The following is a 26,610-nucleotide window of genomic DNA, read 5'->3' on the forward strand; positions in this document are numbered from 1 at the left end:
AGAAGGTGAATCAAAAGTCAAGTGAAAGCCAGAGGACGGTAAGTGGAAGATGTGGAGACAGAGAGGCGAGAAATAGGAAGGAGGCTGCTGAGCTGTAACATTCCACAGATGTTTGTTGGACTTGGCCGGCGGCGCTCGGAGAACTGAGCTTCCGTTTAGCTGGTGTACACTTCCTCAGCACAACAACAACAACAGCAGCAAGTGTCCCGGCGACTAGGAGGAGCCCCCCCCCCCCCCTTCCCTCTCTGGCCATTTTGCCACAGCAGTCACCTCCGGTCTGTCGTGCTCATGGATATCTGTCATGTGCAGCAGCTTGTTGTTACAAGTAAACATGTTTTGACTGGTCACGCGCCGCTGCAGTGACAGGACGTGCTGGCATGGGCACCGTTTTCTGGCACAATATGTTCAAACAATGTTTCTGGACTCACAACAACAATCGGCCACCGCACGTGAACACGGAGGACTTGTTCCGACTGTGGACAGAGAGGTAACAGACGCACCAAGAAACCATGTTAGTTATCAAACACTTTTCTTGGAAGGAGCGAGGAGGCGGTGGAGCGATGGAGTTTGTATTATTGTTTAAATGATGTAACGGACCGTGGTTCATGTGAAGTACGGAGCCTTGTATACCAGCTGCTATAACAAAACAAAACCGATCCGTATCGGCAATCGCCCGGTGGCAAAGAACATAACCGGGGCATCTCTAAAAGTTCTATTAGCTCTTTTCATTTTCTGCTGATCCAATCTGTGTCTCAAACCCGAGACATTCGGTGCACCCTGACCCGTCAGCAGATTATTTCAAGGCAGTGCAAATTTGACTTTCATATTAAAGCCACATTAGGAACTGACATGGGACAGTAAACACGCAGAGTCATAAAAAATGGCAAATATATTTCTCATTTGATAATGAGGGGACATTCAAGAGTGATAAGACAAATAAGCAAGGAGCGACAGGAAAAAAAAGGAGGACGGTGGTAAACAGCATTGAATTAGAGGACACATTTCCAGGGCGATAATATCTCCCCTACCGTCTGGCCACCTGGGAAACAACAACACTGTCTGCTGCTAAAGCAACACGAGCACGCACGCACGCACGCACGCACGCACAGGGCCCTGCGAGACGACCAAGCTCCGGCTTCAGCACACCGTTCACACAGAAGACTCGGTGCTAGAGAAAACACTGAACCGAAACTCTTAAGGCCGGCACATTCACTTTACGCACACGAGGAGCTCTATTACTTTGAATTGATTTCCCTCAGACACAAACGGAGAAGGGGTGAGCCCTCTTTATAAACGTCAGATTAAACTTGGGGAGGGAGAAATGGAAAGAGATAGAACGACGAGAGCGCCGAAAGAGGAGAGATCAGATCCTCTGCCAGCCTATCATCGACACTCACCGATGCAGCTGGAGCCAGCTGAAGATAATACTGACATAACCCCCGACAACAAGTCAGGTTCCAGCTGCCTCCCGGTTTAGGATATGTCTCACTCTCTCTCACACACACACACACACACACACACACACACACCCCAGGGTTCCTCTAATACACCTGCTGTCAGCTAAAAAGCAACAGTCTCAACCTGAGCCAGATACCTTTGAAAGAATATTTTCAGTAATTATGCTCATTACCATGTTCGCATAATGACTTTGCAACTGCGCCGTGATTGTGATGCCACATCTGTTGCTTCTTGTGAAAGAAGCACTTAGTATATCACCGCAGTGAGATGTGCATTCAAAGAACATAGCAGCGCTGCAAATAACCTCCAACGGGTGTAGCGTCCTATGAACCTGACAGTGGAAAAACAGTAGTGTGTAAAAGAGATGTCATTCGAAGCTCGTCTTAAGCCGTGTTCCCGTTAGGTCATCGTGCCCTTAGTGATATGAAATGGGCAGTTGTAATAATAAAAGGCTCATTACCCACAGCCGTGGCTAATTAGTCAGCGTCACCCTGGATTAAAGCTGGGATTCTGCAGTGAACCCGCAAAGACTTCTGCCCCTTTTCTTTTAAATTAGCTGAAAATCACGTCACTCCATAGTTACTGTGCTTTAAAGATCGACCACCAGCTGTGACTCAGAGCTGTGACTAAATGCCATGACTGGATTTGTGGGTTTTCCTAACCGTATCCCAGAGAAACGAGGAAAGGTTAACCGGGCGACATAATCCCTGTGTTTTACTGAACAAATTAATTAACCTGCAGAAAGTCACAATAAATACCAGCGGTGGGGACTCGATATCAGGTTCATGGTGCATGCAAACATTTACTGACTGGATGATTAAAAGTCTCAAAGATGACCAGGCATCATGAGCTCGATTTAATTAAATACTCAGTTCAATTGAAGTAGGCGGATATTAAAGGGAGATTACAAACAGTATATTCCCTTTTACTTTTTAATAGTATTAGCGGTCAACATTAGCGCCAGTGGATAAGACTATGTAAGCTTCTTCCAAGTAAATCAACGATGTGTGTTGGCCTCAGTACAATGCAAGAAAGGCGACTGATCAAGTGTCTCTGTGGACAAATGGGACGTTCTTCATGCTCCGTGCATGGCAGTCCATTAAGTTCCATTAATGAAGCTGGAAAAGATGTGTGCAATGAGCTCAACTCAGCTGATCAGTTTGAAAGAAAATGCATTTTGGATCACTCCACTGACGACATTCACTTCTTAGATATTACTTCAAATTAAACACAAAATGATTCCATATTCCAGATAATGGAATCAATCTCGGCCCACTTTTATAAACACTGAATATGAATCCTGTGTTAAAATCAATCGAGCTTCGCGGATGCATCGGGAGTTGTTTTGGCCGATGGCTGCGCAGTGTTGTCTTAACAGTGAGAGGAAACATAAAAACCAGATCACTTACAGCCCCCTGATCCCCGGCTCTAAATCAGGATTATGTATTCCGCAGCCCTCAGGTGTGTCTTAAGGACTCTTTAGTTGCATTACCGGCCTGTGCAGTGAATCTAAACAGTTTGGAGTAACTTCACTTCAAGGTTTCTCTGGCGTTTGCCGTACGCTGTGGCAAGGATCCCGTAAATCTGTTAATACAATGCAGTGACCTTGTAGTCTCTCTGGCGATGAGGTGAAAGGTTCAACGAGGGATTATCTTTAAATGTGGCCATCTGTCTGAACCTCTGGATTAAAGACAGCACCACAGCAATCACAGTTACTTAGAAAAAGACAGAGAGGAAGGCAGAGGGAGGGACGCCTGACGGATTAACTATGACGACTTCTTCAGAAACTCGCTCGGCCCCAACTCTGCCATAGCCTCTGGTCCCATAGGGAGGTGGGAGGAATGGGAGGAATGCAGCGGCTGTGTGAAGCGCGGGGGAACAAAGAGGAGGCGGAGGAAATGTAAGGACACAGGATTCCCCTCGTGAAGAGAGAAACGTGTCCCCGCTGCTACCCTTGAATTCCACCATACGGGTTTTCCTCAGTGCTACGACACACGGAGACCGTGACGCCTGTTCACTTTGGTAATGAGATAAATCCCTTGTTCTCTTGAGGCCTCTAGCTGGCGTTATGAGCCGTAATTGGTGAGGAAACATGATAGTTGTCTGATGTTCTCTTGCATCTTCACACTACTTTTAAAGATTTTGCTCACTGCGCACACGGTGTCACAAGATATGCCAATGTCACAGAGTGTTGCAGGGAGGACGTGCATTCTGAAGGCAAACCTCGGAAGTTGTCGTAGCAACAGTTCCCTCGACAGAAAAACTACTTGATTTTGTAGCTACATGTCAATACAAAATGCATGATCAAAGAGTTGTGTAGGAGTATGCTACTCTTTCACTTCCCCATTTAGTTCACTTTTGACCTGAGCTTTGTTAAATGACAGATTCGATATACTGCGATTTTTATACTTAATTAACTGCACGTTAAAAACAACAGAGGAATTTCTCCTAGAATGTCTCTGTCCCGTCTGCGTTCTGTCCGCACGGAACACGCCGATCCTGGATGTCGCAGGGTGTCCACAAGACGTGAGCAAAACAGTCTTTGACCTCTCAGTGCTGGGCCAGCACAAATCCCATTCCATCCATTCCACTTTCCTATGACCGGCCAGGTCCATGGGCAGCGACTGTCTCAAGGTCCGCTGCACGTAATCCAATCCCGGCGCCTCTCTCTCCAATGTGGATGAGCGTATCACAGTCCGAGCCCGTATGAGCTCCAGTAACAAAGGCACAAAGACAACAAATCACAACATAAATGTACCAGAGTTCATGGGAGCTACTGACGGCTGCATCAGTCTCCACGGCAAATTTAAACCAAGCCAAATCATTTCAGTTTAGTTTCTTTAAAAAGTACATTATCTTACTTGCATTTTTCACACTGCTTATTTTCATTGGAAATGCAGTTCCTTGTTCATGATAGAAAGATATAATCCATCCTTGTCAACTGAGAGGAAGCCATTTTCATAAGAGAAATGGTGACTTATTTCTGTCAGGTAATAACACAGTGGATGAATACTCTCTGAACCAGTGCAGTCAACATAAATAATATGGTAGAGTTCAAATGGGGGGCAGCAGGTTACAGTAAGTACATTGGCAGACTAATTAAAGGGTCTTTGTAAGGTCAGTGATGCCAAAGACGTTGCTTTAAATCATAACACTAAAGAGAAGCAATGGGAAATGGGCTATTAATAACATAATTGTGCAGCAATTAAGGAAATGACCCATGCCAATGAGAAACATTGGTATTTTCCTTTAAGAGCCATATTTATCTTCTGGACAGGATCTCTCCAGCAACATGATATATCCAGAGCGCTGGGTCACATGGTCCCACAGCCCAGTGTCCCTGGAGTTCCTGCTGCTAGAGAGTGTGATGAAGTCTAGGGGAGACCAGGGGGTGGGTGGGTGTGTGCGTGTGCGTGTGCGTGTGCGTGTGTGTGTGTGTGTGTGTGTGTGTGTGTGGGAGGGAGAGGTGCAGTCGTCCTGTACATCTACATCAGCAGTATCCGTCTGCATGCACACCACATGTTAGAGACGCAGTCTGGCCGCATTTCTCGTGTCTCCCGCCAATAATTCCAACAAAAAGCTTGTGCGCCAGCTCCTCGACTGCCCTCTGTGTGGACCGGCTGGCACGCCGATTGTTGACGCGCATGTTTGTGTGGTCGTCTCCCTGTGTGTCTGTGTTGTGCTGGGAGCAGGGAGGGGATAAATTTAGCGCTTTAGCCCCAGACTGGAGGCAGTGGCCCTTTATCCTGCACTGTCCTACTTAGCAGAGTGCTGCGCTCTGCTTCAGCCTGCCACAGCGCACCAGGACTCACACACACTCGCCTCCCAACGTCGGGCCAAAACAATAGAAGACGAATGTGCTCGGCGACACAACACACAGCAGCCCTGCAGGCGAACGCATGTGTTTATGCAGGCGTATTTGTTATTGTATAACTATATTATCGTTGGCTCTTGTAATGCGAGCTGCAGCACACTGGCCTCGTTTGATAACAGCTTGATTTGTTGATGATGCTTTCAGTCAGACAACAGCGACGAAATGCACAGCCGGCTACACATCTTCAAGTACAGTGGAGTAGTAATCTAACTCTCTCCTGATTGCAGCGCAGCGGGACCACGGTTTTTTAAAACAGAGCGCATATCAAGCAGATAAAAAAAAAAAGAAAAAGAAGAAGAAGCGACGTCCCTTTTGTCCCGATCAAACTGAAACATCAAAGCAGGCTGGATTTAACGTTGCTGCGAATTTCGAGAAGGCAGCCAATTAGGAGCAAGTCAACGCCTTAGTCTGCCTTAAGCTGACCAATCGAGCGTGGGCATCCCGCTTCACCTTGGAAACACATGATCCCGTGGTGCATTTCCCTGCTGCCATGACAACCAAGAGGAGCTCTGCCTCGCTCGTTCCCTGCCTCCCTCCCTCCTTCCTTCCCTCCTTCCCCTGTGTTCTCTCCCGCTCTCTCCGTTTCCTGAAGCCAGTCTACCTAGCAGCACACGGTTCACACAGAAACAACCACGCTGCACAACTTGGAGCTGCCTGCACTCCAGACAAAGAGAATTACTGTCAGCTGTAATCAACACACACCGCTGCATTTGCAGTCCACATAAACAAACAAAGGCTTCAGCCGATCGATGTGCATCGATCTATTCTTTAACGTATATTAAAAACAGTTCATTTGTCTTTAACATTGCTTTTTAACTCTCAGCGTAATGTAAAATATGGCAGATTCCTTCTAACTTTGATATGAAAAGGAGCTAAGAGCAACTGGAGGCACTAATAGAGGTTATCGATATCAAAGAGTCTGAGAATTCAGTTGGCTGCCTGCTGCTTACCACACACACACACACACACACACACACACACACACACACACACACACACACAGCTAAAACAGAGTGCGGTGAGAGAGAGAGAGAGCGAGAGATGATGTAAGCATTTTAACACAGGCTGAGGTCTGGGGTTGAAGTTATGAACACTGTCAGCTGGCCACAGCCTCCACCAACTGGACACTCTGGATGCTGCAGAGGAGTTGCCTGATGATCAGAACGGTAGCCAGTGTTTCCCAAACGCACATGTGATCTGAGCAGCCTGCGTGACGAGTGTGCAACAACGGTGCATTTTCACAGTCCGTTGATCCGATTGCTCTTATTCAATTTATTGATCAATTATTAGGTTCAGAAAACCTGTATTAATGTCTGTCAACATTACCTAAAGCCCGCGGTGATGTCCAAGCAACTGTCCAAAACTCAGAAATATTTCATTTACTACAATGTTCTAAGATAATTGAGTCATCAATCAAGACTCTCTCCAAAAGCCAACACTTGTCTTATTAGGACCATACAGGCAATGCTCTTACGAAAACAATTTCATTATTCAAATGTATTTAATGGCAACTTCGCGGTCACATGTGCGTATAAAGCCTCGTCGATTTTCCTTTGCTGCTCATCCATTTGTGACTGAGACAAAGAGCCAATACCAACTAGTGCCTGACCTTCGTCTCCATGAAAGGTAAACAAGGTGCTTTGAGGAGACAGATGAGGTGATGGCAAACACTGTCAACTAATCCGTTTAATGTGTGTTTTCTGTGTTAAGAGAGGAAGGAAACGTATGCAGGAGTGAATCCACAGTTAAGTTCGCCGGACAATAAGAGTGGAAAATGCTCAACGGCATTCCCTGTGGAATCAGCACGTGGCATTGAGACTGATGCAAGATCTGAGCACCGACATTAAAGTCTCCCTAAGGAGCGAACACAGAGCTCTCGACAAACGTGAGCATCTTTACGTTGACAAAAAGAAGAGGAGCTCTGGATCACATGCACGCATAAGACAGTGGGACGCACAGAAACTAAGAAACCAGCATTACTAGAGCGATTTAATAAATACAAATACCACCGCCCCACATCAATAACAGCTCAGGAAATGTTTCACTGTCAGACCAGCTGGTCTGGGCGCAGTAGCCGGCAGATAAAAAACACAAAAGGGGTCTTGTACATTTCCGTCACAGTTTTGTGGCGCTTTGTTTGTCAAAATCCCAGCGTGGCTGGAGCCCAGCGGAACACACCAACGGGAGAGGGAAAACATCCTTGACGACATCTAAGATTCAGGGTGGTTGCACCACTATTTATAACCTGCCCAGTCTGCTCTGTGACAGCAGAGGGGGATGAAGGGAGGGAGGGAGGGAGGGAGGGAGGGAGGGAGGGAGGGGGAGAGACAGACACACAGACAGAGAACGGCCTGTGAATTCCGGTGCAGAGGAAAAGACCATTGTTCTGTTTTTTTCTTTGCCTTCACTGGGGCCCTCTGTGATCAACTTACTGGTTTTAAGAGGCAGTACAGCTCAAAAACAAGCCATGAATACCGCTTAAAAGAGAAGTGGCTTGCTCTTCGGCATTATTTTGTCTCAGCGTTTGTCTATTATCCTGCCAGTTAAGTGGGAATCTATCACACTTGTCCTGACAGGTGAAAGTCATTGTGGACAGACGCAGGGCCGACAAAGAGGCCGCATTAACGCTGGCAGCCTGTTAACAAACACACGTGTGTACACGCAGGATTATGTCGCTGCGAGGCCCCCGCGGTCAGCTGACTGAGAAATCTGGCAACAAATCCAAAAACAACAAAACCGAAAGGTATAGAAGCTATCAACTGCATTTAGAACGGCCTCTGTGATTCTAGAGACTCTCTCACAGTTTAGAAGCTGCTGTCTGCTTCCTCGTCAGACACAACCCTGCAGGTGCTACACAATACGAGCACAGAATCTGTTACACCTCACACTACAGTTGTATCTTTTTTTTTTTTTTACGAACAACAGCAGTGTGTTAAATGTGGAGACGGGGTGAGGTAGGGAGAGTCGGGGAGTTGGAGGAGGTTAAAAGCTGCTGCGGTCATTTTCTCCTCACTCCCCGGCGTCTCCGTCTCTTATCAATAAACCCAGACAGCAGGGAAGAAATCCAGCTCAGCCGATAGCACAGAGGAGGTGGAGGACGTCTCAGCTGTACACAGACACGCTCAGAGGAAGGATAGGAGACACACAGTGTTGGCACAACAGCACCTCATATCACAACTGTAATGTAGTGCACAATACAAGGAAGTCCTGAGCTGATCCGCCACGCATCCAGACTATCAGTAGTGTTGCATAAAGCTTGATCCGTTTACAATCCTACATTTGTTTGCCTCGGGTACGGGAGCTGTCAGAAGTGTCTAATTGCTCTCCACTAAAAAAAATTAGATGCAAAGCAACCTGCACGAAAGGGAGGGCACCCGAAATAAAAACACAGCAGCCAGCGGTTTCAACTGAACTGAAGATACGGTGCTGTGCCGCTTTGGGTATGAGAACAAGACCATTGTGTTGAGCTACACCTCTGAAGTCATACCGTTGAAAACTGCGTTTGAACTTCCATATTTAAAATATGAGCGTTATTATGAATTATTTTGGTCACGACAATCGTGTAGTGAAAATCTGATATGGTGACAGCCTCAGCATGCACTGTGCAGCTTAATAATGTCAAAGAAGGAAAACAAAGAAGGAAAACTGTCAATCCTGAGTCTGTTGGAGCACTGCTTGGCAAGACCACGTCCCACAAGAGACACAACGTGCCTAAAAGAAAAAAAGACATTTCCAAAGAGCAGGTCCACGCGCAGAGCACTGCCATAAAAGGAGGGACAACGTGGAGCAGAACAAGTGGGGCCAACGTACCTCTTGTTGATGGGCTTCTCATCCTTCTCGTAGGGCTTGACAAACCACTTGCCGATGCGAACGAAGCTGCGGTTCATGAGGCAGCGCTCCAGCAGGTTGTGGATGGCTTTGAACAGCAGCGTGCGACACTCGTAGGAAAGCCCGTTCTCCCACAGCCCATCATCCTCGGCTGGAGAGGAAAAGAAGGAGAAGAGAGAGAGAGAGAGAGAGAGACAGAAAAATGTCAGGGGAGTGGAAAGCTTTCAGAGTTTTGGTGCCATTTTCACAAACCTGAAAGAACTCTCCAAGGCAAACAATGTCAACAATGTCAATCTTGACAGCACATAAAGCTCCATTCACTGCTACAGCGAGAACGGTGCATGATGCTGCTGGCTGTGGTGGAGGCGTAGCTTAAAGCAGCCTCACACATCAGATGGCACAGTCACCAATAGGGATATCCTATGTTTACAAGATGAAGTATGGAAGCACCAACTGTCATACCACGTTACACTCAATCACCAATATCAAGCTTTAAAGTAACAGATGACATGTTATCACTAGGCTTTGAATTGAGAAAAAGTGTCACTTAAAGTAAACAGCAAACATCCTAAACTCTCTTTTTCTATTTGGAAGAAGGCACGTTCATTTAAGGAAATTGCTTGAACTCAAACTCTCCACATTGTAGCTCAAGAGTATGTTTATACACCGACTGCTCCTGTGGATGACATCAACTCTGAGCACAACAACAATGTCACTGACTAAACACACTCATTGAATTCATGAGCTGTAGCTGTGAGCAATTATGTCTCACACACACACACACACACACACACGTAACTCTGAATAGGCTCTTGTGCTTTCACTGGCGGGAACAATCACTGAAGGAGAGTTGTGACACGGTCACCCTCTGGCAAATCCAACGACCTACCGGTTGAAACTGGACACCTCGATACAGAAAGTGCACATTTCCTGGAATGCAAAACAGTAAGTCATATCTAAAGTGACATCTGGGAATGGCAGCACAAAAAGATTGTACTCAGGCGATGAAAATGCAAACAGGAGGAAACCTGCCGCTGCCTGCTTTCATGTTGTGGATGTTTCAGGTGCTTTTGGCCCTTTTCGACACGGGGGGGGCTTAAAGTTTCACAGTTCAGTTGTGCCCCGGTTTGGTTTTGTCAGCGGGAAAAACCAAGATTTTATTTCCATTTATTGTGCCGTACCTATCTACATTGTCCTTTGCAAATGTGTCAAAAAGACATGTGGAATTGCACATGCAGGAACATTGTATTGTGACTGGGCAAGCAATGTATGAATACCATTTTGTTTTACTAAAACGGATTATGATAACATTTACGCAATTGTGTAACGGTGCATCTCCCACCGACATCGTTGCGGTTTTAGCGAGTCGCTGCTGAAACACCATGGGGGAATGTTTGATGAAGCTACTTCCAGAAACAAAGATGTGACCGGCTTTCGGTTGACCCGTGGTGCCACTCAATGAGTACCCAGTGTGCCAGTCATTGTCCAGTGATGCTATGATTTATTAGGAAACCATGATGCCTTCAAACAGTGAGTCATACGGGATGATCTTCACTGTCCCAGCCTCTATAACAGCGCATTAAGAGAAGCCAAACCAGCAGGGTTCAGCCAACAGACAGAAAGCAACAAACTGCCAACACTCTGGCACAACTTGCACTTCTGAGTTTCTGTTCCACACCTGCAAAGAGTTACAGTGTAATTAGACTGTTATGCTCACAGGACTGCAATTATTTGGTTCACGTAGCGCACCGAACCGAGACGAGACGCACACCGAACATGCACCGAGCTGTTCAGGCTGAATAAATGCACCGTTGCGCCCATATCGGAGTCGCTTTCTGAATCCCATTCTGCGCTGGCCTGAACGCTGCTCTAATCTCATTGACGGCCACTGCTCATATCCTACAGCACTTAAGCTCCTTTCAGTCAAGTCTCCGGCAAAACATCTCCCCAAGTGTGCTGCCTCTGTCTGAGCACAGACAAAATAAATACCGGGTGTGTGAGTGTGACCCACCCATCGCGTCGGCTTGGCAGGCACCAGGGAGGCCCACGCCGGTCCAGAAGCAAGTCAATCGAAACCTATTCAATTATTAAGAGAGTCCTTGGCTTGCTGCTGTAACGCCAAGGAAGATATATAGGCATTTCAAATTTGGATGATTCCGAGGCTATCAAAAGAGGAAATTGCATTGATTTCCTTCTTCCTTAAACAAGAGACACTGGGAGCCCCTGTGCCAGCCTTGCAGGTCTGAAACGCTGGTTTGAGGAGATGCTGAGAGCTTTTATGTTCTCCTGAGTTTGAGCAGACAGACGGCAACGTTGCATGGACGCAATGTGGGTGTTCAACTAGCCTCGAAAACATTACATGCAACTGAGGGAAAACAACCTCAGGCTAGCTGCCAAGTAAAGAGGGCTGCATGCCCGATAATATTGAGAGCAACAAACTAATTCATCAGGTGCGCACACGCACACACACACACACACACACACACACACACACACACACACACACACACACACACACACACACACGGATAAGATCAGGAACACAGAAAGCAGGGCAGAGGCAGGAAAAAGGAAGGAAAACAGCAATTTCCCATAAACAATTCACAGCAACTGCAGAATAAATGTGAATCAACAACAGTATAAAGACAGTTCAATTTCTAGTAAATGTGGATGGGATACAGTATGTACGAGAGAAGAACTTTGTTCCCCTCCCCAAGTTAGCTTTGAGTGATTCGGCAGCTGGTCTGGCCATCCTGAGAGCCGTGGCAGGCAAGAGGGCAAAAAGTCAACGGGAAAAGAAAGCAGGAGCACTGAGGCACTGACAGCCGATTAAGAGGAAGGACGGGAGGAAAAAAAAGAAGAAACAAAATAGGATTTAGGTCAAACTACTGCTGGCTGAAGAGGCAGATCAGTGCGACTGATAACGTTTCAAAGGCGAGCGAAAATGAGGAGCGCAGTAGGGCTCAAATCTATGGCGAGAGAGACATCAACCCTGTTTGCACTTTGCAATTAAACCTTCAGTCCTGCTTCTCTGTACTGTACTCTGTACAGTACTCTGTGGACGATGGCTCTTCTGTAAAAGTGGCAGAAATCTGCCTACACCTACTTTTACATCCAGTGCCATGGCAATCCCGTCTGCTTTCCTCCTCCTCCCCCTCCCTCCCTCCTCCAGCAGCTCTCAAACATGCGTCTGGTTTACATCAAGCGTTCCTAACGACCTCACGTTCATCATGAAACGCCTGCTGCAACACTCCCCTCTTCAGACAGACACACAGACAAAAAAAAACGTTTGCAGTGCAGGTCTATGTGAGTCCAATGGAGACAATGCAACACTCACGAGGATTCGTAATGCAAAAATGCGAAAATTGCCAAACAGAACCAAACATCCTGGGCAGGTAACAGGACTTACTCTCAACATTACTCTACAACAAAAAAACAAAACACGTCAGCTTCTTATGACTGAATGGAAAACCATGTGAAGTACCGAAAGATTAAAGGTAATCAGCAGATATAGTGAGTTGAAAAGGAGCATAATTTGTACCGTTGTGCGTCCCTTAAAGAGCAGCTCAGAACTATTCAACGAACATAACGGAGCAAATCCTCCGTTTAACCGTCTTATCTGAAAGTGATCACTACGGATGCAGCTGACAAGTATTTTCAGGAATCATAATCTGAAGATATTCTTGATTCATTGATTAATGGTTTGTCCCGACATAGGTCATTTCATATGTAGCATGTTTTCAGGTAATTAATAAAAGACTCTATATAAGCCTGTTTTGGTTTGCTCCGGTGTGGATTTAACATTTGAAAAATACTTTGTATTTTCAAATTTTACTGAAAACCTTAGTTACATTCGGTGTCATTGCTATTTACAAGTAATGGACAAGTAGTGCGAGAGCGTCACATTCACACCAATCCAAAATGAGCCGCTATATATTTAACCACCAACACCATCATTTTAAAGTGCCGTCTGTGGTTATAATGAACACTTCAAGTACCCAAGATTGTTGAAAAAGATTATATAAATAAATAAACCGTGACCCGAAATTCCAGCTCGGTGATGGATCTGTGAGTTCACCCGTGACGGGAGGCTGGGACGCGGTGCGCGGTGGTCAGAGCGCGGGGCGTTAAGATGAGTGGCCTCATTTGGACAAAGATTTATGAGCTCAGCTGATGGCTGGGACACTTTCACGTTCGCTGCCTCCCGTGCAGCAGGCCCGGGATGAGCTGCCCTTTAGAAGAGCTCTGGAGCTCAATTAAGAATGCTCACATCTACCTCCAGCGGTGAAAGTCCTTCAGACTCAAAAGCGCACAACACCTTTCCTAGAACATCTAGATCCAACCAGTGCTCCGCTTATCACACACCTTAATATCACAAAATGGCCCATGGGTGTTTCTGGAGGCCATATAAACTAACAAGAAAGTTATGAAAATTGGTAAACGCAAAGGGAAAAAATACTTGAGCCCCCCCCCCCCCTCCCCCCCTCCCAGTTGCTCGTCTGTGTATAAGCAATTAGAGCAGCAGTCGGTCATTAAACAGCAAGATTAATGCCTTGTGATCGACTGAGCTCAGGGGGATTCTACCAAGCCTGGACAGAAGGTTTTCTCCTCTCCTCCACTTCCTCCTTATCTGCAAGGAAAGAGAGAGAAAGAGAGCGAGAGAGAGAGAGAGAGAGAGAGAGAACCACTGGTGCTCTGTAAAAGCTCCATTACTAATTAATGAATATTTCTCAAGCAAGAGAGGGAAAAGAGAGACGGATAGCGAGAGAGGAGAGGGAGACTGCACCCATGGGCCAGAGCTGCATGCATGGTGGAGTCCCTGCGCTGTGCCGGTCAATGGAGATCTATCAGAGAGAGCGGGAGAGGGAGATGGAGCAGGAGGAAAAGAGGAAAGCGGAGGGTGGTTCACAGGAAGGAGATTAGCCCTGGAAAATTGATCCCCAAGCACAAAAGCCATCGGGCCTCCTCTACTTCTTTCTCCTCGGGGCTGCTCTGGGTTTATCTATTCATCATTCTCGACTGAAATATAGAACCATCTTTGAAGTGAAAAACAAACAAAGAGAAAGCACCATAAATCCTAAGCCAAGGTTAACCATGTGTATCACTGACTAATTATCTTTGATACACATCCATGGCCTCTGTGTGACCACCACACCAACAAACCTTCACCAAAACTACCATAGTGATCCAATAGTATAGAAAACAACAATGTGCCTGAGAGAAGAACTAAAAAGAGAAGAAACAGCTTTCACTGTATTAACGGGATCTTTAAATGTCATTCCAGAAAGCACTGTTTCCTGCCCCAATTATGTGTTCTCAGTCGGTTTGTAATTGGTTTTAGCCACAGCCAGGATTTCACGGCGGAGACACTTTCCGGTCCAATGTTTACAGCGAAAGCGTGGAGATTTCAAAATTCACTTTGAATTTCTCGGGCTGTCCAAGTCAATAACATTTGGGGATTCTAAAGAGCGCGTGGCGTTTCTCCTCTCTGAATCCTTGCCTGGGGCCTCCACTGCAGTGTTACTGTGGGCCTTACATCACTGCGGGACTGCGTCTGTATCACACTCGTTCCTGTGTGTCATCGCTCCTGTCACTATCCAAGAGAGCAGATATGCTCTTACAGGCTTTTAAAATAGGATTGCGAGTGCAGAGTCAGACAACCACATAACTGGTGGCTTGACATTTTGCTGTAAGAATATGGCCCTGTGATAGAGAAATATGAGCCCACATTTTAATACCGTCAAGATTTGTCAAGTCATGAAGATTACAGTCCACAGGCAGGTTTATCAATGCAGACAAGCGGAGGAACAGCAGATACTGTTACTGACGGGTTTATGAAAACAAGCACCAGGAGAGAAAAAGAGCGGCCGCATGGCAGCAGCACCAAATACCAGGATTTATTGAATTTGAAAACAACCAGTGTGTTAAAGTCACAGCTGTTTAACGAGGATTATCGTATGCGCAACAGTTCAGCGTGCCACACAGCCACTAATCAGCCTGCCGAGGCATTTTAAAGGGTACTTGACAACCACTCGCAGATCCTTAAACCGACCAAAATCATCTTTTAAAAACTAGATGTGACGCGATGGAATTTCCAGCAGTAAAATGATCACGTATAATGATCGTGAAGATTAAGATGACGACTAGACGTTAAGTTGATTCAGAATATTCACGTGATTTGAGTCGAGTGATTCACATGTTTTGCCGTTTTGAGTTATTTTTGGCATAGGTGTATTTCACAAATAATTGAATTTAAAACCAATAAAATCTCAATAAGACGTGGCATTAAAAACATGTTTCACCTAAAATAACCTTGTTTATTTTTGTTGAATAAAAGTGAATCTAAGTTTTTAGTCAAACAATGCATTAATCCTCATTGGGGCATGTTTAAACAATACAGTGAGGTACAAACTACTCGTCTTGCATGCCAATAACGTGGTTTGACCGATACGTTTCTTCTTACCATCAACAACATCTTTTTTTGCTTTTTAAGGTTTAAGTCTGTTTTACATACAATCAACAGATCAATTCTTTCACCACGCTGGCATACAGTTACAGACAACTAGATTCAGAGGTGCTGAAATAAAGAGCAGACAGTGTGTCAACAGATGTTTTGGTATTTGAAAGCTGTGGAAAGTTGTTGTCAACAAACATCTGTATTCTGCAGGTAGTGCTTCAAACGGAGTACGGCTCACAGGTATGAAGGCCGGTCAATGATTTTGAAGTTGTGAGCTCCTCACAGAAGACAGGAAAGAAAAAAAATAGTCGGACTTGTAAAAACAGTGAAACCTTCAGCCAACAGGGCCCACGCAGACTACTGAAATATGCCCTTTGGAACTGGATATTCTGCCCCGGGGTGCATAGCAGGGTTGTTTTTATTTCACCGTTGATTCAAAAAGGCACAGAGGAGAGAGCTAAAACAAGAACAGAAAAGAAAAGCCAAGAATGACTGCATACCAGCAAATACAAAAACAATGTTCAGAAGATCATTGTGCAACACCAGCTCACCTAGAGCTGTTACATTAAGCTTTCCTCCCTCCATCACTGGATGGATCCCAGACAAAGTGTTCATCAACTGGTGGAGGAGACAGACCATTGAAATGCAGTCCTCTACTTCCATCCCCCACCGTTTTCTGTGTCAGTCGTCCTCTAGAGGTCCGACCCGACGCCCGGTGATGAATAGATGTGTGAGCTCCAGGGACCGCCGTGGAGATTGCTCCCTGATAACCTGTGCTGGACAGCAGATGACCGTCTCACCCTTTTCAACCTTCCCATTAAGCAACTAATAATCCCAGCCTTGCTACAATATAGAGCAATATGCATGGATAGATGTTTCACTCGCTTACAAGCGAGCGACACCAAAATGACTTTCATGAAAACAGACGTTTGCCGAATTCTCCCTCTTCGACTTGATTAGAAAGGTAAAGAACGACTGCGACGTGAAGCCCATCACTCTAGAGCTGAGGGAAGCGTGAACTAGGAAAGACCCAAGAGGGAAACATGGCGCCAGACTGTCCGCGGCGGTGGCCCCAGAGGGACTCGTACTGGGAGAGACGCTATGGGGAAAAGAGACCAGGACAGACAAGTACGAAATGTACGACGGAGCAATTAGCCACACAGACAGACGTCCAATCCTTATTTCTAACCCCCAAAAAAGAGCTCTGAGGGGAGGTAAAGGCAGCCGCTTATCCTTTGCTTCGAATGCCTCTGGTCAGGAGATTCCACCAGCTTTTGAGGCGAGATGACGATAAAGAGAGCATTGCATTTGCATAAGAATGCATGCCTATACTCAACCAGTGGGAGGGAGGGAGGCAAGCCGTTTAATTCAGCAGCTCACTTGTTGGGAATCATTTCTGTGCATGGCCAGGGGAAGATTAGAATTGGTTTTACTCATGTGTTAGCGCGGGCAAGGGGGAGTTGTCCAACAGTGTAGAGCGGCGGGGGGGGGGGGGGGGGGGGGGGGGGGGGGGGGGGGGGGGTTGGTGGTTACCCTTTCTTCAATGGTGATTAAGCGGCAGACATTAAAAGATCCCTCAAGTTTTTCCGCCCTTCACTACTCTCATCTCTCCAGCTCACTCCTTCTCCCCTCATCTCCCTGGAGAGAAGGGATTACTGGCACACTGGTATACAGAAATGGCACTTGCTCAAAATTAAAAGACTTTCACAGGCCGCTAATCTAATGAGGGTGGAAGGGGGTGTAGGGGGGGGATGAGTAAGCGCCATTTCGGCTTGCCGAAATGAAAGGAAAAGAGCGGATTTTCATGTTTACCGCCAACATTGCCATAAGACTAAAAAGAGGCTGAATACGCAAATGAAAGGAGAAAAAGCTTTTTAATCCCAAGCGAGGCTAGGACAAAAAGGCAAAAAGAAAATACATTGAACCGCTGGAAAATACAGTGTGCGATGGTTCAAAGGCAACAACAGTTGGGACATTTCAGTTGGGCAGGTCCTGTTATTGCCTCTGCATGGACAACACTCGCTGGTATACAAACGCACTAGACCGTCAGATTGCACTCCACCTCATTTGTTTAAGGGGAAAGAGTTCCAGAACCTTTTGACGGCTGTAGTCGTCTTTGCATGTTTCATCTGTGTGTACACAGTAGCATCGTAGCACATCTCACAGCGCTGTAAAAAAGCTTTAATGCCTTCGTGAGGAAAGGCCCGAACTGAGCGCTAACCGCGTTTTACCGGCCAGAAGACAAGGCAAGCGAGTGGATCGCTGATAACTTGCACTCCTCGCTCACAGCTCAGTTTGTTCCCTCCAATCTCCCGCTCAAACTCTTTCATAATTTAATGACTATTTGAAAATTCGATATCACGACCCATCCCTACAGAGGACCAAGAAAAGCTAATTCTATCAGCATTCACATGACATCCCCTTACTCCCTATTAGATGGTCAGACTGAAACCCAGCAGGAAATAACGTGGCTCTCAGATAGCGGTGCAACGCATCATAAGACTCACAGTTCGGATCGGATTACGGAGCCAATATAACTTTTACAAATCCCCGATCACGTTTTTTTTTAGTGCAGTCTACTGCACTAAGGGTGGAATTATTGTAGAGCGGAAGACCTGGTTCGCACGACGTGTTCTCGAACCACGGCTGAAGGCGATTCATAGCGGGTCTGTTGTGGAATATTTCTATGTAGATGCGGGATAAGAGTTGATTAAATAAACAGAGTCTGATGAATGCTCAAAGTAGTAAGAGTCAATTTAATGCTTGCAAGCAGGAGAGCGGATACACAGACACGTATCTCAGTGAACTGTGCAAACACTGTCCACGAAGTACAAGGCACATCATATTTTATGTATACCAGAATCACGCCTTTAGTTACCTCATAGGAAAGGGAGTATAGGTTTTTGGACAAAGGTTGATTTGTTCTGCTCATTGTTTTGCGTCTTCCAGGTGCGTTCAACTGGGAGTCAGTCTCATACAGAGGTCAGAAACAATGTTTCTTCCCGTGTGTGCATATGAACAACCTTGGAAGATAGGACATTGGTTTCATGAACTAATTAAATACCTCTGTAGGACTGCAGTGATCTTTTCCTGTGTCTCTGTACTTTCCCATCAGTAGAACAACATCTTTCAAAAACATCCCAAGATACTAAAATATATTTTACCATTATTATACTTAATACATATTTTACCATTACAGGTCAGACCGGCCACAGGAAGGCAGGGTGAACAGCTGATCGTCACAGAGAGGACGAGACGCGACACTGTTTGAATACGGCGCAGATTTTATAGACAGTCTCTCCTGACAGGCATTCATAGTGTTGTTCTCAGGAGAAGTGACAGAAAGGAGTGTGCAAAGGATGAAAGGGAGCGCTAGAGAGGGAAGTTCTGGCTCCTTTCTCACCTAGGCATAGCTAGCCAATCACCGCGTGAAGTGGGTGTGAATTTCAGATTGACAGTTTGGGGAAATGACAGAAATAAGCTATTTAGCCATCTAACAAGCAGTTCTGAGTATACTCACGCCTTAAAGGGCTCTGGAAGAGGACAGTAGCGTCCCCTCCCCAGGTATAGCCATCCAGACAGAGGTCCTGACATTCCTCCATCCCCTTCTCAGCTGTGTTATCAGGACACGCCACTCTGAACAGACTGATCAGCAGCTGCGGAGTCGAGGTTGGAGGAGAAAAAGAAGCCCCTCGGGCTGTCTTTAGATTCTTCTAGAGAGGCTGCTCTGCTTCAGTTCACCGACAAAGCAACACAGCGGCTACACGCAGAGCAGCTACAGGAGGGGGAAAGGCTCAAGAAGTAGGAGGAAGACGCCTTCCACTGGAGAGAAGGGAGCCGCAGCTTCCAAAACAGGAAACGGGGGATAATACCGCCCCATCTGGGAACCATTCACACAGAGACACTGTTGAGTCAGGGTGCAAAACACTTGACAAACATGGGGAGCGGGGAATGTGGAAAAAGCTCATCAGGTGCTCGGCGTGCAAGTCTCTGTGGCTGTCCACGTCGACATCACCCCCAAGAGGAATACATGTGCTCTAGGTGTGGTGTTTTAATAAAAATGCAAAGAGCGCCATAAAAGCTGCCAAAACATGATTCATGATTTTTTTTTTTAAAAAAGCTGCAAGCAAAAATGCAGCCGAGATTTCCCGGTCAATATTCAATTATGCAATTTCCATCTCCTGACGCACGAACAATATCACGTTTAATCTCCCCAAAGCCAGATTAAGAACACAGCAGTGACTCCCAACATCGTCCAAATATAGATTCTCCATACCACACTCTCCCACTTGAAATGTAGCACACTCTATTAGCAGGCCTGAGCCAGATGCTTCAGGTAATTACCAGGACCCGTTAGGGCTGAACGAGCGGCCCGTCGTAGCCTTCGCTTCCCATTTTGAGTCCACTTCAAGCACAATGTCCCATAATGAAGGAGGGTCACAGACGGGGCTGTGCTTGGCTCAGACTCCAAAGTTCAATTTACATGGCAGAGAGCATGAATAAAGATGGCCTTTCACCCATCTTCCACCGCTAAATGTTACCGTTACTGAAGAGGGAGAAGAGGAGAAAGTGGGGGGGAGGTGGATGCATTTGCCTCGTTTCGGCATGGCTGCTCCTGCGTGCTGTGTTTCTCACTCGAGTTATAAATCGGACTGAGCCCGGCGTCTTACACCTTTCTCTTCACCCTTTGTGGATAGACAGCATGTGACTTTAGATTCCCTTGTTCTGCTTGGTCAAAATAAAATGCACGGTGTTGCCTCATCTGCTGAGGCAACACCGGCGACTTAGATATGATACCAAACTCGAGCACACATGAAGAGACGGTGTGAAGTCCAGCGTGTGAGAGGGAGTCATCCTACAGGTGTTGGCACTAGCTGGCTAGCTCATCAGTTAGAGGAGGGTGTGTGTGTGTGGGGGGGTTATTAGATTACACAGATTTGAACACTTCCCAGAGGCTCTCACTTACCGGGTGCCTCCCCTGTGCCTACCTGACAATCAGGCAGCAGAATCTGTATCATTTTTCATTGTACGACCAATAACGTATCTTGACAGGGTGATCGATGTTCAAGTGCGTCTCTAACAAAAGCTGCAAAGCCCTCCACACCTCCCGTTATCTTTCACAGCCATCACTCTTTTAGCTTTATAACCTTGAGTGAATCCAACAAAAAGGTGCAACGGTATGGCGAGGGGATTTTCTTATTCATGAGATTCTAGTAGAGACTAAAACATAGAACAGCAGTCCTCTCTCGCTCCCTCTTTTAAATCATCTAAATTTGCCAAAACAACTAGAAAAACTAACTTGGCTGACCACCTGCCTGACTATCATGCAGCAGCAGGGCAAATGACTCCTTCACTTGGAGAACCCCCTCTGTGCCAAGGAGCCCTCTCCCTGTTCCCTTGAACTCAGTCACTGAATGCCTACAGGCACCCTGGGTGTTGTTCAGCACCTGACCCTGACCTCTGACCCCCCACGTTGTGTGAAAGCAGCGTAACGCTGACGTACCCGCACAGCTTAATAAAACATGCATCGTTGTTTGGCAAATGCCCTTAATGTGTATATGACAAGGAGCCCCCACCTGCGAGCTCGTGGTGGATGAGGTCGGCGAAGTTGGGGTCGTCCCCCCACCAGAAGAGCCAAAGCTCCCTCCGCCCCGGCCGCTGACTGCGCCGCCAAACGCTTAGCACGTCGGCCTTCAGGCAGCGGCTGAAGCTGCATAGGATGGGGTCCTCCTCCGTCACTGGGAAGAGGATGGGCGCGGAGGTGGGACCCTGCCACACGAACCTCTTCCATTTGATCCCTGTTAAGTCAGCCTGCAAGACAAGGGAGGGGGGGGGGGGGGGGAGAGAGAGAGGGGAGAGAAAGAGACGGTCAGTGTGCAGAGTCGCTGCTTCAGGATCCACTCAGCACCTCGGAGTAAACATGTGCTGAGCACAGTGTGAGGAGCAGGTATTAATCCTCTTTTATGGGGCAGTTCACCCACCAACTACTTCTGACAATAACACACCTGGGCTGTCAAAAACGGAGAGAAATGGAAAGATTGAAAGATACAAAGTAGATGACAAAACACGAGCCTCGTTGTCTGCTGATGGAAAAAACAAAGAAAGAAGAGAAATTGCCCTTAAAAATTGGGACGTTTTGTTTGTTTCTGCAAAGAACTGTGTACTTGTGCTTCGGGTGCTTTCAATATCACCACGAACAACATGTCCAAAAGACAAATAGGAAAGAACTAGCGCTGGTAAATGTGGTCTCTCCACCTTAATCCTCATTATTGGTGAGTGCTGGTGGGGTGCTTTGCCTTTTCTATAAACGCTGTCTGGCTTTTATAGAGAGAACAAAACACGCAGGAAAAAGCCTCATAGGCAGTAAATCACCGCCGGGGTTATTAAGTGTTAAAGCAGGAACATTACGCTCCGCTGCTAGCTAGCACTGCTGCTAATCATCCAAGCGCCGACAGACAACCCATGTCGACCTCAACATGTAGACACACACACATGCGCACGGTTCCGTAGGCGTACAGCCCCATTTCCGCTGGCAATCTTGGTCCTCTATCTGTCCCTGTAGACATTTCACAGTAATCTGTGCGAACATGGACTGTGCATTTTCATGCCGGTTAAACCTATCCCATTCAGGCTGAGTTGGCAAACTGTCCCTCTGTATATTCAAACAATTAATCCATTACAATTCAGGGGGATATCTTAACTCAGGAGCAGAGGCGCTGAGCCTGAACAAGTGATTACCCGTGGGTTGTGGCGATGCGGTGGTGTTTCGCCTGGCTAGGGATAAGCTGGGAGATTTGTGGTGCGAGTTGTGATGGTGGTTGGGTGTGGGTGTGGGTGTGGGTGTGGGTGTGTGGGGGGGGGGGGGGGGGGGACTGTCAAAACAGAGCATTGTGTGGCGTCAGCTGGAGCAGAGTGGGATCACAACAACAACAAGTTAGTAAGCAATAAGGATGGAGAACACACACACACGAACACACACACACACACACACACACACACACACACACACAGGTGGACAAATCATTAATAAGCCTGAGGTTAGAATAGTGCTGACTATATTTATGACTCCTGCACATGTCCAATTAATACACCACAGGCAGCATAAAGGCAAGCTGGTTTATGAAGTATGCGCTGTATGCATCATCAGAAAACAGAACGCATGTGTGTAACTTGTTCTTCACCATTAACTCAAGGGAATAAAAGAAGGGCAAGCACACAAAAGCCCAAGGAGTCTTTATTTTACTTATGTGGACGTCTAATCAGTGTTGATGGTAAATGTAATCGATCAAAGCATTAAATTCATTGGTGCACGCTGTATTGACCCAGAAATCTGAGTTTGCGGCTAAACAAAAATCAGTTGTTTTTCCTGCATCCAGTGCCGTCATGCGACGCGGCGGTGACGTAGTCGCATGTGAGGAGGAACTACAGGCTGCTATTCCAGCTTGGATTGCTAATCTCCGCCTCTGGGTTATTCAGCGTCCGCGGCCGAAGAAAGTCGGCGCAGAAAGGCAGAGGTCGCGGCTGCATTAGCCACGCAAGAGGACACGGCCGGCGGGCACCCTTCAGGCGTCAGAAGCTCAGAGCAACGCATCCTGGTACATTTAGGCACTGCCGGCATGGCTCCACAAGCAGAAGAACTCTGCTTTACAGGTCAATATAGCACGCACTGAGCAAGCTATTGCTTCAACACCGATTGGGCATCCACATATTAAAACACAGCATCTGTACGGATGCATGATCAAAGCATCATAAGCTCCGATGAACACTCCTAAGGAATTCAAGAGGTGCTACACATGCTGCGGACAGCAGAGCTAGGTCTGTGTGCGCCGACAGAGCTGCAGCAGTTAGGCTGCTCCTTCCTGCCGGAGTGTGAGAAGCACCACAGTACACCTGCATCTCGCCAGGAAACATCTGTGCACACAATGCAAAGGGAGGGCGGGAGTGACGGTTAACTGTGAAAGCAGACCGTAAGCAGTGCAGATGTGAACACACACCCCCCCCCCCCCCCCATCATCATCTTACTGACCAGGCTCCAGAGGTACAGTGTGTGCTTCATCATTGTACAGGGCTGTGCTCAGGAGTCTGTACGGGCCTCTCCTCCTCCTCCTCCTCATACATTTTGGTATCATTTTGGTTTCTGACATGATCACGTGCTGCACACAGCAGAGCTGTCTTTGTATTTGCATCATCATGAAGTCGTATGAAACTGCCTTGACACATATAGAGTGAGAGTAAAGAGTTAAGAGGCCACCCGACCGACACATTTCCTGCTGTATCATCTTCCAAGTAGACGTTACATTTACCAGAACAAAAGAATATAGGGCAAGGCAAGCTGCTCTCTATCCAATCTCCAACTAAATCAAATTCGAGTACAGCAATTAAGCAGGTACAACCGGCTCTGAAATAATTACTATGAATCAAATGAACATTAGACCAACTGATGACAACTTATACGAATCAATTAAGTGTGTTATCCAAGTAAAGATAGAATAAAAACACATTTGACAATGACAGACTTTCTCAGCCAGCAAACAGGTTTAACTGGAGTAAAAAAAAAGAAATCTCCGAATTCAAGCAAACAAGCTGCTCTATGTGCAAATGAACAAGAGATGGTTTCACAGTTTAATAAACGCTCAGCCTGTCAGGTGACGCAGAGGAAACACCATCACGCTTGTTGTTACTGACCACAGTGACTGCGGTTCAACCGTTCACGCAGGGCAACTGACCACATCCCTGTGGGCACGGACACTTTGACCTGCCTCCTCTCTGAGATTTAGCGGCTGTAGTAGCAGTCGCAGCTGGAATGCTGATTAATGCCGCCGCCGCTGTTAATGCGCGGATGAAATACAACGGTCTACGAGAGCAGAAGGCCAGACGATTCATCATACATTACAGTTCCATTCATCACCTCTTTCTGGGACTGTTTCCGCCACCATCGGGACATTTACATCTATGCTGCAGCTTCATGGCCAAGTAGGCAATTGAATACATTATGAATCTTTCCTTGAGAACATATGGCACAAAGCAAACCTTCACTACAGCAACTGTGGTACAGAGGTGTGCTACTGTCAACAAGAGATCCTCAGTAATAAATGACTTATTGAATGCTTTCTATTATCTGAAATGAGATAACTAGATTATTATTAAAAGCATCACATCTACATCAGTTCTTTCCAATCATTTCTCTGAAATAACGATCACTGCAGGTGCATCTCACACAGCACAGCTATTACAATTAGATCAACAGTTTTCTGGTCGGGGGCTTCGGTGTTGAAATTACAGCAATAATACTGAATGTAAACCGGAGAAAAGAAAGGCCGCTGCAAACGTTTGTTACAGTGAAAGAACAATGTATGCGATACGTGATGTGGCCCAGCTGCAGTGTGGAGCTGAAAAGTGCTCACTGACATTCAGAGCGCGCTTTTCTCTTCTGCACTGCTTGGATGCCAGAGAGAGCGGAAAGAGGCGAGTTTTACCTCACAATCCCGGCGAGAGGCTGAGCTCAATAACTGTGTGGATGTGGTGAGAAACTGAAACTCTGAAGTTCAAAAGTGACAACACGGACGTTTGTGGGGTTCGGTAGTCTCACCGCGTATACAGTATGGCCGCATGCTTGAGAAAGTGAGGATCGGAAGCAACTCTAGAGCTTAAAGAGCTCATATGAACTACTATTATTATGAATTAAACAAAAAAAATGTCTGAAGACACTTTCAACAAAACAGCTCTCTTGACCTGTTTTGTGGTATTTGCACAGCTGATTGTTAAGAGACGTTTATCTGTGTGTTTGCACATCATCATCTGGACACACACAGATGATCCGTTAAGGCTTGTGTTGCACTGCTCGGTGGCAACGTTCTGGGTTTGAAACAGAAAAACAAAGAGTGATTGCAAGCATTGGAAGAAAAATCTGCCGTGCCATTAACTCTAGTCACATCTTCTACAACTTCCTCCAGCTTTAAATATGACTTTAGAGGTCTTTGAAGAGACTTCTTCTCAAACAAGCCACCGCTCTAGCTGCACAGCAGGCCATATCATTTATGAAGTCAACTGCCATTAAACTGCATTTTCAATAGCACTCCAAAAAGTCATAACAAGTTATGGTGTAGAAAGTCACACTGCCTGTAGTTGTGTCCCCCTGCTCTGTGATGGAGTATAAAACCTCTGGACCATAGATAAGAAAAATGAACTTCTGTCTTTAGGTATTCCGGAGCCTGAAGAGGCAGAACTGAAGAGCCCCTCTCTCAACGACTGGACCCGTCACTACTCCGCTCCTCGCCAACAATATCCACGAGGCAGGCTGCTCTACCGAGGATGAATGTGCCGTCTGCAGTTGTTCCGTCTGTCCGTTCAAAAGGAATGAGTGACAGCCTGTGTGCAGAAGCAGAGGGTGCCACGGATAACGGCCAAGCTCTCCAGGCTTTGTGCGCGAGTGAGCCTCAAAACACACGACTCTCTTCTATGAAACTTTCAATTTCGCCACCTGCCTGCAGCTTAGCAAACGCTTAAGTGTGCGAGCAACTGCTCGTGGGTCATGAGAAGTTTTATCTTTCATACTCGAAAGCCAAAAACAACACTGCTGCATTCGGCGGGAATCTAAGGCCAAAGGTGCCGAATACAGCACGGGAGGGCTCCTTCCTTAAGGTGACACGTACTTGGGGGGGGCGGCAGGGGGGGGGGGGGGGGGGGGGGGTTTACGACCCCTGATTATCCCAGCTGCTCACCTTCCCTCTGGCCACTTAGGGTTCTGGGTCTCAGTAGGGAGCGCTGTGTTCAAACAGCTGCCTTCCTGCCTCTCACGATATGAGACAAGCAACAGGTGAAGCCCCTCAAATCATGCTGCAGATGCTCCTCTCCTACCAAGTCTGTCTTCCTGTCTGTCACCTCTCCCTCAGCTCTAACCCGGTCACTGAGCACACACAAGCCCAAGCAAGTGAGTGTTTGCATCTTTGGTTGAAGAAGATTCAAATTGAAATTAAAACAGAGCTCTTGTCAC

General features: G+C 46.6%; 1 protein-coding gene across 2 annotated transcripts in view; it reads right to left on the reverse strand.

Annotated features, from left to right (window-relative positions):
- med13a (mediator complex subunit 13a) overlaps nt 1-26,610 on the reverse strand; it is a 71,064-nt gene that overhangs the window by 41,737 nt on the left and 2,717 nt on the right. For both annotated transcript variants that reach the window (XM_079171786.1, XM_079171787.1), the window contains 2 exons: nt 21,194-21,428; nt 9,143-9,311 (listed from right to left, as the gene is read on the reverse strand). In XM_079171786.1, coding sequence (XP_079027912.1) covers nt 9,143-9,311; nt 21,194-21,428 — 404 coding nt within the window. The remainder of the gene's footprint in view (nt 1-9,142; nt 9,312-21,193; nt 21,429-26,610) is intronic.

The sequence above is a fragment of the Pholis gunnellus genome, assembly GCF_910591455.1.
Source record: "Pholis gunnellus genome assembly, chromosome: 13".
NCBI lineage: Eukaryota > Metazoa > Chordata > Actinopteri > Perciformes > Pholidae > Pholis > Pholis gunnellus.